At 38.6% G+C, this 17,092-nt stretch overlaps 2 protein-coding genes across 2 annotated transcripts; one reads left to right on the forward strand and one right to left on the reverse strand.

Annotated features, from left to right (window-relative positions):
• Positions 1-5,487: 5,487 nt before the first annotated feature.
• Positions 5,488-6,922, forward strand: GCK72_004673 (uncharacterized protein; the record flags this gene model as incomplete). The annotated part of the gene is made up of 5 exons (XM_053724825.1): positions 5,488-5,582; positions 5,695-5,898; positions 5,946-6,264; positions 6,315-6,589; positions 6,646-6,922. The coding sequence occupies 5 exons, from the start codon at positions 5,488-5,490 to the stop codon at positions 6,920-6,922; spliced, it is 1,170 nt and encodes a 389-aa protein (XP_053589019.1).
• Positions 6,923-8,737: 1,815 nt separating this feature from the next.
• On the reverse strand, positions 8,738-16,562 carry GCK72_004674 (uncharacterized protein; the record flags this gene model as incomplete). Its single annotated transcript, XM_003104265.2, has 7 exons — positions 8,738-8,915; positions 9,359-9,569; positions 10,401-11,065; positions 11,463-11,614; positions 12,465-13,048; positions 13,824-14,058; positions 16,074-16,562. 7 exons carry the CDS (start codon positions 16,560-16,562, stop codon positions 8,738-8,740), a joined length of 2,514 nt encoding a protein of 837 aa, XP_003104313.2.
• Positions 16,563-17,092: the final 530 nt, after the last annotated feature.

Genomic DNA, 17,092 nt, shown 5'->3' on the forward strand with positions numbered 1-17,092 from the left:
AAAATGAGAGGAAAACATTTCAAATCAGGTGATAGCAAAACCAGGGAAACTTGACATTGTCAAAGATCGGAATAGCTATGATATGGAACATGCTACAGTAATCGTGTCAATAGGATAGATAAACTCAGTAATAGTCAGTAAACAGCAGAGTTGCGCGGAATTCCGACTTCCTACTTCCGACTTCCGGGCATTTTTTCACTTCCGACTTCCGACTTCCGTTTTGAAAATTTTACTTCCGACTTCCGATTTCCGACTTCCGTTTTGAACATTTTACTTCCGACTTCCGTCATTTCATAAGAGTGGAGATTAGGAAAAGTAAATTTCTCAGAAATACAAGGAAAAATGGTCTAAAAGGACAGAAAATAGGCTTTTCTTCAGCCAAAAACTAGTTTCTCACTGATTTTTGTGAATTTCATGATATTTTCTTTTGGAGTTTTTAAATCTTTGCGAAGAAATTTACTTCCGACTTCCGGCTTCCGACTTCCGACTTCCGGGAATTTTTTCACTTCCGACTTCCGACTTCCGTTTTCAAAATTTTACTTCCGACTTCCGACTTCCGGATTTGGAATTTTACCTCCGACTTCCGACTTCCGACTTCCGGATTAGGAATTTTACTTCCGACTTCCGACTTCCGGATTAGGAATTTTACTTCCGACTTCCGACTTCCGACTTCCGGATTAGGAATTTTACTTCCGACTTCCGACTTCCGACTTCCGGATTAGGAATTTTACTTCCGACTTCCGACTTCCGGATTAGGAATTTTACTTCCGACTTCCGACTTCCGACTTCCGGATTTGAAAAAATCACTTCCGCGCAACTCTGGTAAACAGTATCTATATATTGAGGATGGTAGGCGAATACTGAGATCCTGGTTAAGGAGAATTGGTTGAAAATGGTAATAGGAACCGTATAAACATATTGACTTGCAATGGTTAGTGGGGGAGACAGAGGGAAGAGAGGGTCACCTGTCAGGATGGGGCGAATGACACAGGAATGGGAATACCGTCATCTAGATCTGACTTTCTAGGAAAACCGGCTGTAAAATATTGACGTTTTGGGTCACTCACACCATCATATCTAGCTGTGTCGTTGTTGTGTGAAACGAATTTACGACACTTGTATTGGGAGATAAAGAGGATATAGAGTTGGGCAATAAAAGTAAGGAGATTGAGCATTAAAAAATTTTTGAAAATTTTTTCCGAAGAAATCCACCTTCTAACTGAACAAATTCAAAAAACTCGGTCAAAAATATGCTTCTTTTTTTAATCCGGGCCGAAATTCGACAAGTTTGCTAACCTCTGCTTGTTAAGCCGAGTCCATCTAGCTTAGTTACCCACACGATTACTGTAGCAGGTACCACGTTACGATTACTGTTTTACCTTTACGGTTTTCCTTATTTCGGAGTGGTAGATCTGTATCCTCAGGTCATATTCCCATAATCTAGTATATTCTTCCTTTTTATCTACCAATACAAGTGTCGTAAAAGTTTCCCATATACCAACGACACAGCTAGATATGATGGTGTGAGTGACCCAATACACAATATTTTACAGCGGGTTTACTAGAATGTCAGATGACGGTATTCTCATTCCTTTCTTATTTCCCCGTCCTGACAGGTGACCCACCTCTCAGTCCCTCGTCCCTCTGTCTCCCCTAGTTGCCCTACTAACCATTGCTAGTCAATATGTTTATACGGTTTCAATAACCTTAGCCAGGATCTTCCAACTTCATGTATGTAGATACTCTTTCCTGGCTATCCCTGTAATCATGTTACTCACTATTTTATCCTTCCAACAGTTTTGAACTAATCTGAGTATTGATGGTACCCGAATTGAAATGTCTTTTCCTTTACAGTAACTCTAATCCTCCATTTTCGGGGAGGTAGACCTCTACAGCTATAGCATTCTTAGTTCATATTTATATTTTCTTCTTTGTTATCTACCAAAACAAGTGTCGTGAACGTTTTCCATATCCCAATAGCTAGATGAGAGGATGGGCGTGACCAAAAACGCAATGTGACTGACCTGACCCCAATCCTTTTCTATAGTGTCATATCTAGACTGGATACACTCATTCCTGTCTCATTCCCCCGTCCTGGTTGGTGAGAGGTCTCTCTTGCTCTATTACCTCTTCCCTATTTCTCCCATTTGATCATACCCTTCTCTCCCCATTTTTCAACATCATCAATACCGAATTATCGATTTTTGCAGATTAAAACTTCCTCAACAACCTTTAACAATGGATCCAACTGAAATGCAGTACCAAGTACTTGCTATGATGATCAAGGCAAGAGTCGATAGTGAGGTGGTAAGTCTCTACTTTATAGAATTAAACGGGATCTAGGAACAGCATTAGCTGACCATTTCCTATTTCGAAATCCCGTTCAGTACAAATTTGCTGTAGATAAATGCGATCAAATCAATCTTTTCAGATCACAAAATCCATCAACTTGCTCTCCAACCACTCCATTTCCACCGACGCTTTTGACAGATGTAACCTACCATGTCTCATCATGAGATATGCCAGCCACATCGGAGCCGCCAGGGATCTACTCTTGATCTACCGAACCAAGAAGACTTCTGCGATGAAAGAAGATCAACCACAACTTCTGGAGACGTTCTATAAGGCGAATATGACAATTTTCGAGGGGGCGGAGCCACCGGCAGTTCTGAATGAGTTTCTGAGGAAGATGTTGGAAGATGAGGATGAGGAATATGTAAGTTTAGCTTCTTTTTGGGGTCTCGCCACGAAAAGTACAGTAACCATATTGATTATTTCTAGGTACGCCTTGCATACCGTCTACTCACTGACCTTGACTTCCACATGGAATTCTACTTGAATATCATTGCCAGAGCCCGTCGTGATAGACTCCGCATTTTTGAAGCCGGATGGCTTGTGGATAAAGTTGAGAAGATTCTGAGATACGAGGAGATTGTGGATGAGGATATGGATTCAGATGTGGAGGATGAAGATCAAGAGTTTGCTGGACCCGCCTTGCCACCAATGCATGTTGTGGATGAGAATTTGGGGGAGGAGGAGGCTCCAGAAGAAGAAGATTCAGATGCAGACGACTCTTTCGATTGGGTTTCAGAGGACGAGGAAGATGAGGACAGCGATGAATCTGGTTATGAGGATGAGAGTGATGAGATGGTGGAGGAGAGACTTGATGAGGAGGAGGAAGAGTTCAATCAATTCGGAGCAGCCATCGGGGAAGTGTTCATGAGGAATTTGGCGAGAAGTTTAAAGTCTGGGAATGAGAGAAAGGTTAGTGAGTTTTGGGTCCCACCACGATAGCTACAGTATCCAATTTTCAGATCGAGAGTGCAATTGAGGCCATCTCCCACTTCCAACTCCACCCATCAGTCTACAGGAAATACGAGATCAGTCGTCTGATCTTCGAACTCAGCTTCCACAATTTCAATGCAATGGTCATGTTCATCCAACTGGAGAGACGAGAAGAAGAAGTGTATTCCCAGCAGAAGATGGAAGTGTTCCACGAGTTTCTCAACTATCTGGATTCTGATAATATTGATTCTGTGAATGTGTACAAAGTGATGGCCGAGTACTTGAAGGATAAGCGATTCGAGAAGCAAGTTGTCAAAGTGTTTTTGAATGGATCAGTGACTCGTGAGCAATTCGAAGACTGGGGAATCAAGGAGTATCTTCTGAATTGTTCGGAGAAATCAGATGACGTCAAGGAGTTGATTGAGAAGATTCAAAAGTTGTGAAAAGTTGTCTCTTGTATTTTAAACTCTCTTGCATTTGTTGTCTTTATAATAATAATTGTTCATTAATAAATCAATTTTTTAAACAAAGCTGTGTCTTTATTCAGATCAATTTCTGAACTTATCACAATCTTCCTGACATCACTTCTTAAAACTATTTATGACAAGCCTCCGCAGTTGCGCTCTACTGATGATGGTCGTGACGGTGAACAAATTAATTTTTCTGCATTTCCCGACGGTGTCAAAGCCTCAAAAATCATCATTTTTGAAGAAAACGGGAAGTTTGCATAGGATGCCGGGGACTCATAGTGCACATGACTGTTCTGTCAGTTAATAGTCACTATCCCATTACGACTAACCGCGACGCGACCGCAACGCGTCCGTTTCAGAAGCTATTTAAATTCAAAACACAAAATGTTTTTATTGGTATGGTTGATTTGTATAAATTGTGGTATAAATGATAGTTCGATCGTTCAGACATCTTTCACTTTTTTCTGGAAACTATTGATTTTGTTCAGCTTCACCGGTGACAATCCATCGTATCATATTTGAAGGAGCAGAGTCTACATTAGAATCCAAAAATTGAAATTTGACGATAAAATTATTTTCTGTAATTTCTACTCACCGTTGTTCTAGCATGGTTAACTGAAAAAGGAAGGCCTTGAACAAAACAGTAAATCGAAAATTGAAATTTTCAGTTTAAAAATAGCCAAAATTCTCCAAATTTTCGTACGCTTCAGCTTTTATCAATGTTCCAAAACATCCAAAAAATTCGATTTTTTGCAAAGAAATTTACAGGAGCCGGACCGATCGAGCTGAGTAAAATTTTTCAGTCGGTCCGGTCCGGAATTCCCAAACCCTAACATTTTTCAAATCGTCACATTACAAATATCCCATTTTCGTCTTCTTCTTTCTAGAATGCTTTTGATTCAATGCTAATAAACGATAGCTAGGGTTACGGTAGGGAGTTGGCTACGTAAAAAACTTGATGAATATTTGAATAGTAAAATAAGAGTCCTGAAACAAAAAAAAGACTTGTCAAAAACCGGCCCGGTGTGGCTCGGCCCGTATTCAAAGATCGTTCCTCATATATTGATAAAATTTTTCGAAACTTCAAAGTAGTTTTTTTTAATACTTAACAAAAAAATTCAAATTATTTTTTGTTAAATTTGATTTTGGCTCGGCACGTGACAAGTCTACAAAAAATTGATTCCGTGCAAACAGAGGAGGTCGGTCGGGGACCTCTATAGACGTCTATTCTGATCAACGTGACATGTCCTTCAGTGTACGTACCTGTGGTGCACCGAAACCGATATTTTTTCTCACGCTGTACTCATTTCTGTCATAAATGTACATAGATGAATGAAAAAAAGCTGAGGGCTAGATTTTCACCGCGTTGATTATGAATGATTAGAAAAACCGAGTTTCCGAAATTTTTAGTTCCGCACATCCCTGATCGGAATCGTTGTTCTCTGTTTTAACAAAAAAACTTCGTGAGATTTTTACAAAATATTCAACATTTCTGAGTCTTCTGAAGAGCTCATCAATCAGCATTAGGTCAACCTTGTGTACACAGACACCCAATTACCTTCCATTCTCATAGTACCCTCCTAGCCACACAAGAAGGCACACAAGAAGACGTCACACAGGCTCTCCGTCTTCTATTGATTTTTTACCAGTTATTTTGAATTGGACATTCATAAGCTTGCTCTTTCGAATCGGTACTCTGAAAGTAGTACAATTAATCATAGATTTTCAGACAATGAATCCCGTTGGCAAAGAAAAACCCTTTCGTCTCTTCAGACTACCATTCCTGGCAATCAACGTTGTTATTCAAAACATGAAAATTCAAGAGATGTAAGTCGATTTCAATCTTAAAGAGAGTTCTCAAAAAGAAGATTTTACAATATTAATCGATTCGGAATGCTGTAGACAAGAGGAAATCTCCTCTCAAATATATTGATTTCAGACTAAAACTTGCGTTGTCCAGCAGACGAGCTGAAATGGTAGTCCGTCTTGGTAATCACAAGCTGAAAAGTTTCAAAGTTAGAATGGAAAAAACATGGCATGATCCGAAAATCACAATGACTCGATTTGACGATGACTTCTGTGATGTAAAATTGAGAAGATATTCTCGTAAGACCATAAGACAAGATGAAGTAGTTCCCAAACGGTGAGTGATTGATTACCACATATATAGTTATATCAATTTCTTTTCAGATACATGTTTGAGTTAAGTGGAAACTTATCTATCCAAACAACCGGTTCATGGAAAGAAGTTGTGATTGCCTCTGATTATTTTCGTTCATTGTTCAAAATACCCAAATATTGGTTTTCATACGTTTTAATTCTGAAAGAACTCAGCGACAACAATATAATCGAAATTTTGTCTTGTCTTAACTGGGAGAAGTCCGGACAACTTGTCATGTACCAAGGGCGTATCGAAAAAGAAGTAATGCAATATCTATTGGACACTCTTCCATCAGATGTGTGTCTTCGTATCTATTCGATGATTGACTACGAGATGAATCATGAAAAGGTAAATTTGAAGTATAATTTTGGACATCTACAAATACTTTTTAATTGCAGGCTCTCAGTTTTCCACATATTATTTATAATGAAGCCCATTGGATTACTCTTGACAACTTGAAATCAATGAGAAACTGTAAAGATGTAAAGTTGAATAGAACAAACTTTACTTGTGAAGACATTCGAAAGCTGATAGATTATTGGACGGATTGTGAGGAGGATATGTTCCGGAGACTCACTATCAGACTGAAAGATAATGTGACTCATGATATGGATACCATTATTCAGACTATGGTGGTTCTTAAATACGGGTATTCGGAAAACGGCTACATCTTGTAAGTTGTTATTTCAGTTTCATAAAATTCATGGTCTCATCGAATATTTATTTCAGCTACACCGCAAAAAAGAGATTATTAGGAACCATCAAATTGGAAGAAGGAAATAAAATTATTTTGACATCCTTCAAACGCATCGGAAGATACAAAGCAATTCCTCCGATATTGGAATTGTGTGAGCGTCGGAAAGAACTGTTTGCTGAGTTGAAGAATGTATACGATGAAATAGTTAAATTCACAAAAGAATGGAATGAAGGAGTGTATGAAATGAAGTCAGAGGAGGAAACGAACAATAAATTAGATGAATACAAGAATAATCAAATTCACCAGTAGGAAATAGAAGCGGAATTGGATGAAATCGAGAAGAAACTGCTGATGCTGATTAATCTCACAAAGAAACATTAATTTAAAGTTTTGAATTATTATTTATTTATTGCTTGTGATTTTTTAATTTTGAAATTACTCATAATGAGTTAATAACGACCTTGATAATAGTAATAACGACAATAAATGAATTTATCAGAGCCTATCAGGGTGAACTAATTTCCGCAGCCGTGAATGATAACATAAAAGGAAAGTTGACAAGGGAACCTTTTAAGTGGTTCTTAATGCCGACAGAAAAGGTAAGAACAGGTCGAAAGAGGATGTTTCAAAACCAATCAATCAACTTTTAAAAAAGTTTCTTACGTGACCTGGAAGTGTCTGAAAGTTCCATCTGAAAATCGACAATTTTTAACATTGATTTGCTGCATCTCCCCTTCTCCTCACCCTTTTACCACCCTTGGAATAGACTGCGGTGACGGAGTTAGCACCTAGGAGAAAACTGTACGCTGCACTATTATTTCTTTGTTTTTTTTGGTTCGATTTTTGTTTTGCAGTTCGATTTATTTTTTGCATTTTTTAATTGTGTTTTTTTGCAAGCTATCATTGAAGTTTTATAATGAGGCATGTTCCTGAAATGCAAAACATGATTCATCGAAATATTGGTACGGGTTGGGGGTAATTGACTGAAGAAAGTCAAGCGAAAAATGTGAAAATCTCAGAGAATCAGAGAAAAACGGGAAAAATTATACTTGCAACGGGCCGGGTCGGGCCGGGCCGTGACGAGAATTTCCAAGACCCGGCCCGGCTGAAAAAATTTAAACTGAAATTTTGAACGAAATTTTGAATTGTTTTTGAAATTTTTCCCAAAAATGTCGAATTTTTGACTATCCTCCAGAATTTAATCAAAAGATAGTTATGCATCAAAAAATTGAAATTTTTGATGTAAAATTTGAAAAAATTTCAAAAAATTTGGTAAAAAATAGGTACCTTTTTTTTGAAGCCGGGCCTTCGGGCCGGGCCGGGCCTTGAAAATTCTCTACCGGGCCGTAAATTTGCAAGTATGGGAAAAATGACATCAAGATCCAGAATTTTGACAATTTCTGACTTACGGACATCCGGATTTACAGACAAACATCAGGAAAGGAAAAAAAGAATAGCTTTAAGCAGACTTGTCACGGGCCGGGCCGAGATTTTTCCTGAGTTCGGCCCGGCCCGGCCCGTTGCCGGCGGAGAATACTGTAGACAGAGTTGTGATGCAAAGGCTTCTTCGGTTGGATGTCTGATGGAGGCTGGTCTACTCGCCGGTCCACACATCAAGGACTAATTATTGAATTGATTTGTATTCTTGTTGTACTTACCATATTTTCCCGTTTTTCTATTTAAAACTCCCCTAATTACATCACTTGTAGTCAATATCTATCTTTCATTATATCGTTTTTTTTAAAATTTTATTTGTTTTGATATCAATTAAAGGGGCATCTACTCTTCAAACCTTTTCAAACCTGAGCCATTCCATTCTTGTATTACTTGAACGATGGTAGACAAAATGGCCACACATCATATAGCAAACCCTTCGACTGACATCTGAAACATGATATCATCTGAAAAAGAGACCGACTATATTAATCATGTCATTCATTCATTTCAGCAAAGTTATGTGAGTATAGTAGTTAGTCAAAAAAGCCATCGGGAAGCCCTAAGGGCAATATTTGGAAAATGAAACAAGAAAAGTGGGGGAAAGATGGGGCAAAATAAAAACATGAGATTTAAAAAAAACATGGACACAAGAAAAAATATAAATATAAATGTGAGAGATTCGGTTCATTAGTCTGATGTATCCATTGGTGATGATGAACGCTCTTCTGAAGATCGGGATTCAGAAGATGAAGGTTTGCGTCGTCGTCGTCGAGAAGAAGGCGGCTTCACAGACGACGAGCAACACGGTTGACTCTCATCGGAACGACGTTTTCCGGATTTCGCCACTTTTCGATGGGAGTTGACTCTGGAAGATCTCAAAAAACATATAAGATATTCTGGAATCGGTGAAGACCAAAATGTTTTCAAAGCGCGTCAACGGAACGCCAGTAAAAGGAGTGGGCTGAAAATTTGAAGGAACCCAATTTTTAAAGAAACGCGCCAAAGGTACGCTAGTTTTTTGTCAAAAAGCAACACACTTTTTTGAAAATTCCGTTGCAAATCGGGTAGAAAATTCATTTAAAACCACGAAATAACCCACATTCTAGAAACGCGTCAATGGAACGCCAGACAAAATTCTTATAGGATATCTGGACAAACAGATACACTTACTGACAGACAGACATTCAAATTTGGGTGAGAATTTCTGTTTTTCAAAAAGCGTCAATGATACGCCAGACAAAAATAAATTCAGACATCTAAACTGCTCAAAAACGCGTCAACGTCACGCCAGCGACTGAAAATACTCACTTGACAGCATCCTTATGCTCCTTCTCATATCCGTAATCAAACGTTAATTCGGTGTTGGCCTTCAACTCGCGTCTCGCATAGAATCCGATACGATGTTCACCGTTGACGACCATCGTTTTCGCATTGACTGTCGGATTGATTTCGTTGTGATTCGCGAAACGAGACAAGTTGCCAACTTTGTATGAATCGATTGCGCCGCCGGTCTCGAGGTCTGAAAGGAGAAAATTATTTGAAAAATGAGAAATTTCGGATAGGAAATGAATGATTTTCAGTCAAAATTATAGGAGAGAATCTCAATTTTTAGCCAAATTTCATATTGAAAACAATTGTTTAGGAAACTACTTTCAATGATTTCTCACATCTGAAATCGTAAATTTTCGTCTTATTCTGTCGTTTGGGCATAAAAACTTCAAAATTTTGAATTTTCACTAAAAGTTTCAGCCTGTTTCCGCTATTTTAGGTAATATCAAGCTATATGTCAATCTGTTAGAATCTGGTCATGAAACCCCCAAAATTATCAAAATTCAGCTGGAATTTTCAGTCAAATCGACCGTTTTTCGGCCTTTTAGAGTAATTTCTAAACGAAAAACCCATTAAGAAGGCTTCGGAGCACAAAATTTCAGCCAAATCAGCACATTTTGGCCAATCTGGACTCATACTGTAAATATTTGACTCCTTTAATTCAAAATACCTGAAAGTGGGCGGATCTTCCTAGGCTAACATCATAAGTTTTTGGCTTAAAACTTCGCATATTTCAGTTTTTTTTCAGAAACTTTTTTTCGAAATTCAGGCTGAAAATTTCAACCAAATCGACCCTTTTTCAGCTTTCTGAACGAAATTTAGGTGAAAACTTCAGCCAAATCGACGCTTTTCGGCTTTTTAGAGTCATTTCTAAAAGAAAAACTAATTAGAAAGCCTACGGAGCACAAAATTTCTAAAAAATGTTCAAATTTTCGCTAAAAATTTCAGCAAAATCAGCAAATTTCAGTCAAATTGACCATTTTTCTCAGTTTCCCCCTTGTCCCTCTCTTCTTAAACTCACTAAAAATGTAGCTGCACTTGAATCGATCATAAATCGCCCCACGTCTCTCAGCCTCCTCATCGGATATTCTCTCTCCAACATACTCAGTGATAAACTCGTCCTTCTCGACGTCTTCACTCAAAAACAGTCCGTTTCCGCTGATTTTCGACGGTGCAACGTACATTCTCTTCTGTACAAATCGAGACATTGAGAAGTTCTTGCACTTTTTCACCTCTCCCGATTCGTCAATCGCTTCACAATTACACTTGCGACATGTATTCGGATTGCACTCCCAATTCGCGAGATAACACTGACACAAACTAGATTGACACTGTCCGGGAGCGCAGTTGCATCCAGGGAATCTCTGATCACATGTCATAGCACAGTTACAGAGATGAGAACATGTTCCATTGGATCTACACGAGCACTCTGTAGTGAATGGGCCACAGTCTCCAATATGATTACAACCCATGAAGGCGTTCCTCGCTTCCAGCTTCACTTTCTCCTTTTTCCCATTTTGTGTTTTCTTCTTTTCTTCCTCTTCTGCATCATCTGTGATCACTTGTTCCACCGTTTTTCCTTCTGTCTCTGCACGTGTTTGGAGTGCCGATTGGCGGGCCGCCTCTAACTCATCGCCAGTACGCAGCTTAGTGCCGCGGAAATTTATGGCACGGTCTTGGTGGTCCCTGGAAACATAATTGGATATTTTGTCTCGAGATGGCTGAAATTTGGCTGAAATTCGTGTAAATTGCTTCAAAATCAACATTGTGAATTGAAAATCATACCAATATGTAGATCTCACCGATTTCTATATATGTGATCTGAAATGGAACAGCTTCGAACTGCAGAGCAGGCTAGAGTGTCAAAATGAGAAAAAGATGACACTCTGACCCGTAAGCTGCTCAATTTCAGATTAGATACATAGAACTCGGTGAGATCTACAATTCGGACCAATTTTCTATTCACAATATTGATTTTGAAGCTATTTACGATTCGATCCGGATGAAAGGAAGCCCAGACACCATTTTCAGCCAAATTTAAGAAAACTAAGCTTCTGGAAGTCAGAAATCGCTTCAAACTCACAATCTCGGTTTCGGTCTACCCATTTGAATGCGTCGTTCCGTGATATATTCAGCGAATCCCATAATCAGATTATAAGCGTCACGACACGTTCGAATCTTGCTATTCTCGCTGAGTTTTCCATCGAGATTTTTGTGGGCGAAATCGCAGAATGTCTGGAAGAAAAATGGTGGGGTGATTGGATGGAAGCTGGGAAATATGGGGGAAAATGAGTGTGCTAAAGTTGGAAATCATGTCAGAAAGACATAAATTGGGTCAAGTAAAAAAACGTTCAAAATCCGGAAAAGCTGGAAAAGCAGTTTTCTGGAGGGGATTTTATACGTGTTTTTTGTCTGGAATTGCAACCTTTTTTAGGTCGAAAAAAACTATTTTCAAAAGAATTTTGATCATTTCTCAAAGAATTTATGTCATTTTTAACGGAATTTAGCTCAAATTGCAAAGAATTTTGGTCATTTTCAAGGAATTTAGGTCATAAAATTGTTTTTTTAATGATATTCTAGGTCTAAAAATCGATCAGAAAGGCTGCGAAATTCTTTTTTTTTTGCATTTTTGACTATTTTACCATCAAAAATCTCTATAAAGTAATTATTTCAAGTTAGCTAGCTGTTCTGTTAAATCTGTTCAAAGTTTTCTCAGAAACGCTCAGAACGCGATTTCCAGTTTCAAAAGCGTTCAAAAACTCCAATAAAATGAGTTCTTCAAAGGATTTTCAGCCTTTTTATCCCAAGTAGGCTTCTAATTAGTTGTTTGTTTGGAAATGACTCTAAAAAGCCGAAAAACGTCGATTTGGATGGTGTTTTCACCTAAATTTCGTTAATAAAGCTGAAAAAGGGTCGATTTGGTTGAAATTTTCAGCTGAATTTCGAAAATTTTGGTGTTTCTGATTAAAAAACCTGAAAAATGCAAAGTTATAAGCCAAAAACTTATGAAGATAGCCTAGGAAACTCCGCCCACTTTTGGATCTTTTGAATTAAAGGCTTTCCCCTCGAAAACTCAATTACTAACATCAGAGTCATGACACATATACATCGTGGCAATCATTCCTCCATCCGGTATTGACATCTCGGCAAGCGCCGCCCTATCCAAATAAATCGTCGCTCGTTTCTCCGCAATCTCCTCTTCACTCGGTGTCAACTCATCCAGAATCGTCTGCGCATCCAAATTCATCCAACACTCTGGTCCACATCCTGAAGACGCTTCAGTTTCAGCATCCGGTAACGGCAGGGTGACGGGCGTCAAGTCTCCGTTCACATTCTCCGGTGAGATCTGTGCAACGAATCCATGAACTGCACAGATGTATTCGAGACACGCGTAGCACTTGGGCTCAATCACATTCGCCGCCGCCTGTTCGAGAGTTGGATTCTTCGAAATTTCCGACTTCCAGTGTTCCAATCTTTGCCAATCGAATCCAGGCTCCGCGTATCGGGCGCAGTATTTCGGGAAGATGTAGGAGAGCTGTCTCTGGGAGAATTTATTCGGCCAGAGACAATAGATTGTGTAGTAGAATACGTCGATGTTACCGTCGTAGTTCTCGAGAGCACGACGCATTACACGGTAGAGCAAATAGTCGTTGATATACGCCCAGTTGTCTGGAAATGGATGGATTAGTGGGAAATTTTCTATACATGCTTTCTTATAGCAAATTTCACGCTGATTCCGAATATGAACTCAGATTTTGCACCGTAACTCAGTCGAAGATGTTATTCGAGTTTTTTTTTAAGTTTCAGAGCAAAAATTAGCATTTTTATAGCCTCAAAATGGGCTTTATGAGCGTTTCATATACGATAAAAGAGTGCAAATTGAAATTTCACGACTCAGATTCTAATTCTATTCTCGAGCGCAGTTTAATCTGTATAAAAAGTACAATACAGTTAAAATACGCACCGTGGAGAGCTGAATATCTCTCCACTATGTGCATTTTATCTGTATTGTACTCTTTATGCAAATAAAACTGAGTTCGTGAATAGAATTAGAATCCGAATTGTAAAATGTTCAATTTGCACTCTTTTATCGTATAAAAAACGCTCAAAAAATTCATTTTGAGCAATAAAAATGCCCATTTTTGGACTGAAACTTTACAAAAACTTGAATAACATCTCCCACAGACTTGCTACGCAAAATCTGAGACTATATTCGGAATCAGCGTGAAATTAGCCATGAAATTTGATTTGAACTTTAACCGGTTTTTGGTGATTATTGATGGAAAAATTCGGTTACAAATGTGATTTTTGAAGTTTGCGAGCATGAAAAACACTATTTTGAGCTATTTTCATGACTGCAAAACCGGTAAATCTGGAATTCCCTGTCAAAACTGATGTTTTTTGTTGAAAAATCCCAAATTTCCCAACAAAAAGTCTCCCTTACGAGCGAATCCATGTATCCCATCAGGGAACAAGTGATTCAACGAATCATACACTTCATTATCATCTTTTCCGTCATGGAAAAACGGCATATGTGTGAGTCTCAGCTGGTCTTTCGTCCTAATCGACTGCTCTATCGGTATCCAATGCACCATTCCTGGACGAATATCACCGATTTCGATGCAAGCCGTGTCCATGTACTCTCGTTTGTGCACGGTGCCATTCTCGTCACGGTCAGGCTGAAATTCGGAGGGTTTGAAAGGAGTAATCGGGTTTTTGTTAATTTTAAGTCAAAAATCTATGTTGATAGCTAAAAAACGCGAAAATAAGGTACTTTTTGAGCAAAAATACACCGAAAAAGTCGATTTTTGATACAAAACCTTCCAGAATACCCTTTCAATGCTTCCAGATACTCAAGATATAAAACAGACTTATTAAGCGGTTTAAATTAAAATTTTCGCTTGAAAGTGGATCCCGATGACAGTAATTTTCCTGCTGTAATCACAAAAAAAGAGTTTCCTAGCTATTTTAAGCATTTTCAGACTCAAAATTGACCAGAAACCGGATTTTCATACTGAGTCTTTTAAACAACTTACTAAAAATCAAGCAAATTGGTCGTTTTTCAATTAAATAAATTAGAAAAAAAGCGTTGAAATCATAACTTGTGTGCCGAAAACACGAAAAATACCAAAAAACTGATTTACGGCTGAAGTATTACATTCCTATCCAGCAAATTTCCAATGAGAACTTAGAATTCGGAGCTAAAAACTCAAAAATTTACTCCAAAATTTTAATTTTCAAACAAATTTTCCGATTTCTTTGAAAAAATTATTCAAAAATGCCCTTTGAAGTCGAAAGATGGGATCAAATCCGGGGTATACGTTCACTTTCACCCCCCAACTCCATCACAATTGCCCCCCACCTGCACGGTAGGGAATGGCCCCCCATTTCCCTTTCATTATCGATTCAATTTTAAAAATTCGTGGCCTTTCAATGCACCCACGTAGCCCAAGTGTTTGTAGCAGCAGTTCGTTTTATTATTTATTTCGATATATCGAAGACTGCTGTATGGTTCTAGAGGCAATTAGGGGCCATTAGAGGTAAGTAAGGGGCATGTGCGAGCTCTATTGGGGGTGATTATGGATACATGGACTATTTCCACATTCCTCCCCCACTCTGATAAGGATTCCATAATTACCCCCCACGTAGAAGTAGGGGGTCAATTATGAACTCTAGAAGTTCCACATTTCTCCCCCATATTTTCAGGCTCATCTATTAGTTTTTCTCTGAATCTTAGGCTTAGGCTTCTTCTGAATCTCAGGCTTAGGTTTCTTCCAAATCTCAGGCTTAGGCTTCTTCTAGATCTTAGGCTTAGGCTGCTTCTAGATCTTAGGCTTAGGCTTCTTCTGAATCTCAGGCTTAGGCTTCTTCTAGATCTTAAGCTTAGGTTGAATGATTCTGTCTTTAGTCGAACCGGGCGGGGGGCAATTGTGGAAACATGGAGTACTTCCATATTCTCCCCCCACTCTGATAGTGATTCCATGATTGCCCCCCATGGGGGGAGATAATAGACCGTACAAGTAGGGGGGCAATTGTGAACTCGATTGGGGGTGATTGTGGAAATATACCTAAGGGTTCAGAATGACCCCCCAATCCCGTTCATGGGGGGCGATCATGGACTGTCGAAAGTTCATGATCACCCCCCGCTCTGTTATAACCCCCCACTATGGAATCATCCCCCAAACCTGTGGGATGGGGGGTGATACCATAACGTGGGGGGTCCTTCCGGAGTGGGGGGCGATTGTGGAAATATACCAAATCCGGATTTTTGACGTAAATATCTCATTTTAGTCTATTACAGTAGGCTTCGTTTCTAAAAACTCAAAAATCTGCTCCAAATTCTCAATTTCCAAGCAATTCTTCCGATTTTTCACTTCTTTCGTCCAAAAATGAGCCCAAAGTCTTTTTAGAGCTCAATCATCACATTTTCCAGCTATTTCCAGCCAAAACAAACAAAACTCAAAAATTGCAATTTTTAAGCAAAATTTCCGATTTTTCAAAGGAAATCATTCAAATTTGCTGTTTTAGGGTCGAAAGTTGGGATGAAATCCGAAATTTTCAGCCGAGATTGATGTTTCGCAGGTAAAAACACAAGAATCTGCTCTGATTTTTTACTTTTTTTCGTCTAAAAGTGTTTTTAGAGCACAATTATCAAATTTTCGAATTATTTCCAAATCTGAGTAAATCTCCGTACTTTGATCCAAGAAATGCACGTCTGATGTCCATTCTCAGGTCCGTAACACGGCTCAACTTTGAGTTCTTTGTACTCTCCGACTCGTTCGATGAGATTCTTTCGATAGATATTGACGACTGACGTATCGTCGAGCCATTCCTGATAATGTACTCTCCGATCCTCCTCAACGAGTGCCTCATATTGTGCTCGTTCCTCTTTATACAACTTTTTAATCTTCTCCTTCAATTCTTCTGTATTCGCATTGAGTACACTGTTTTTCAGTTTGTCTGAAGTGAAGATCAACTGGAATTTACAGTATCTATCCTTCTTCTTCTGAGTCATCTTTTCTGAGGTCGATGGATCCGATGGATCTTCAACAGCCGGTTCGGCATCTGATAGATCATGAGATTCTGGAGGGGGCGTGGCCGGACGAGGCTTGGGTTTTCGACCACGTTTCTTTGGTGGTTGTGGGCCAGATGTTGATGGTTCCGATGATGAGTTGGCAACCATTATTCCTGAAAGTAGAAAACTGAAAATGGGTGGAAAAAATGAACAGAAATCGAGGGAAAAGACGAGAAATATTGGATTTTTTATCAATTACCATGCTACATATCCCAGAAATATGATTTTCTAGCTATTTTTTCGCACTTTTACACTCGAAAATTCGTTGGAAACTGCTTTTACGCTATTTTAGCACTGAAAAACCATCGGAAAATGCCTTTTTTAGTCTGAAAAATGGGTTTTGCACATAAAAAAACAAAATAAACGACAAGAACCAGAAAAATCGATAAAATGTTCTGCATTTTTCAATAAATAAGCAGATAGAATAAATTTCTATCAAGGAAATCCAAAAAAAATCGACTGAAAACCTCTAAAAACGTTTTTTTAGAAATTAAAAACAACTTTATTTTTCAAAAATTCAAAAATTTTCTCAATTTCCGCTCGATTTTTGATCATTTTGACTTCAAAACCCTGCGAAACCTCCAAAATTTCTCAAAATTTGCCAAAATCCTCAGAAAAAACAAAGAAGTGCATGTGAC

The sequence above is a fragment of the Caenorhabditis remanei genome, chromosome II, assembly GCF_010183535.1.
Source record: "Caenorhabditis remanei strain PX506 chromosome II, whole genome shotgun sequence".
Taxonomy (NCBI): domain Eukaryota; kingdom Metazoa; phylum Nematoda; class Chromadorea; order Rhabditida; family Rhabditidae; genus Caenorhabditis; species Caenorhabditis remanei.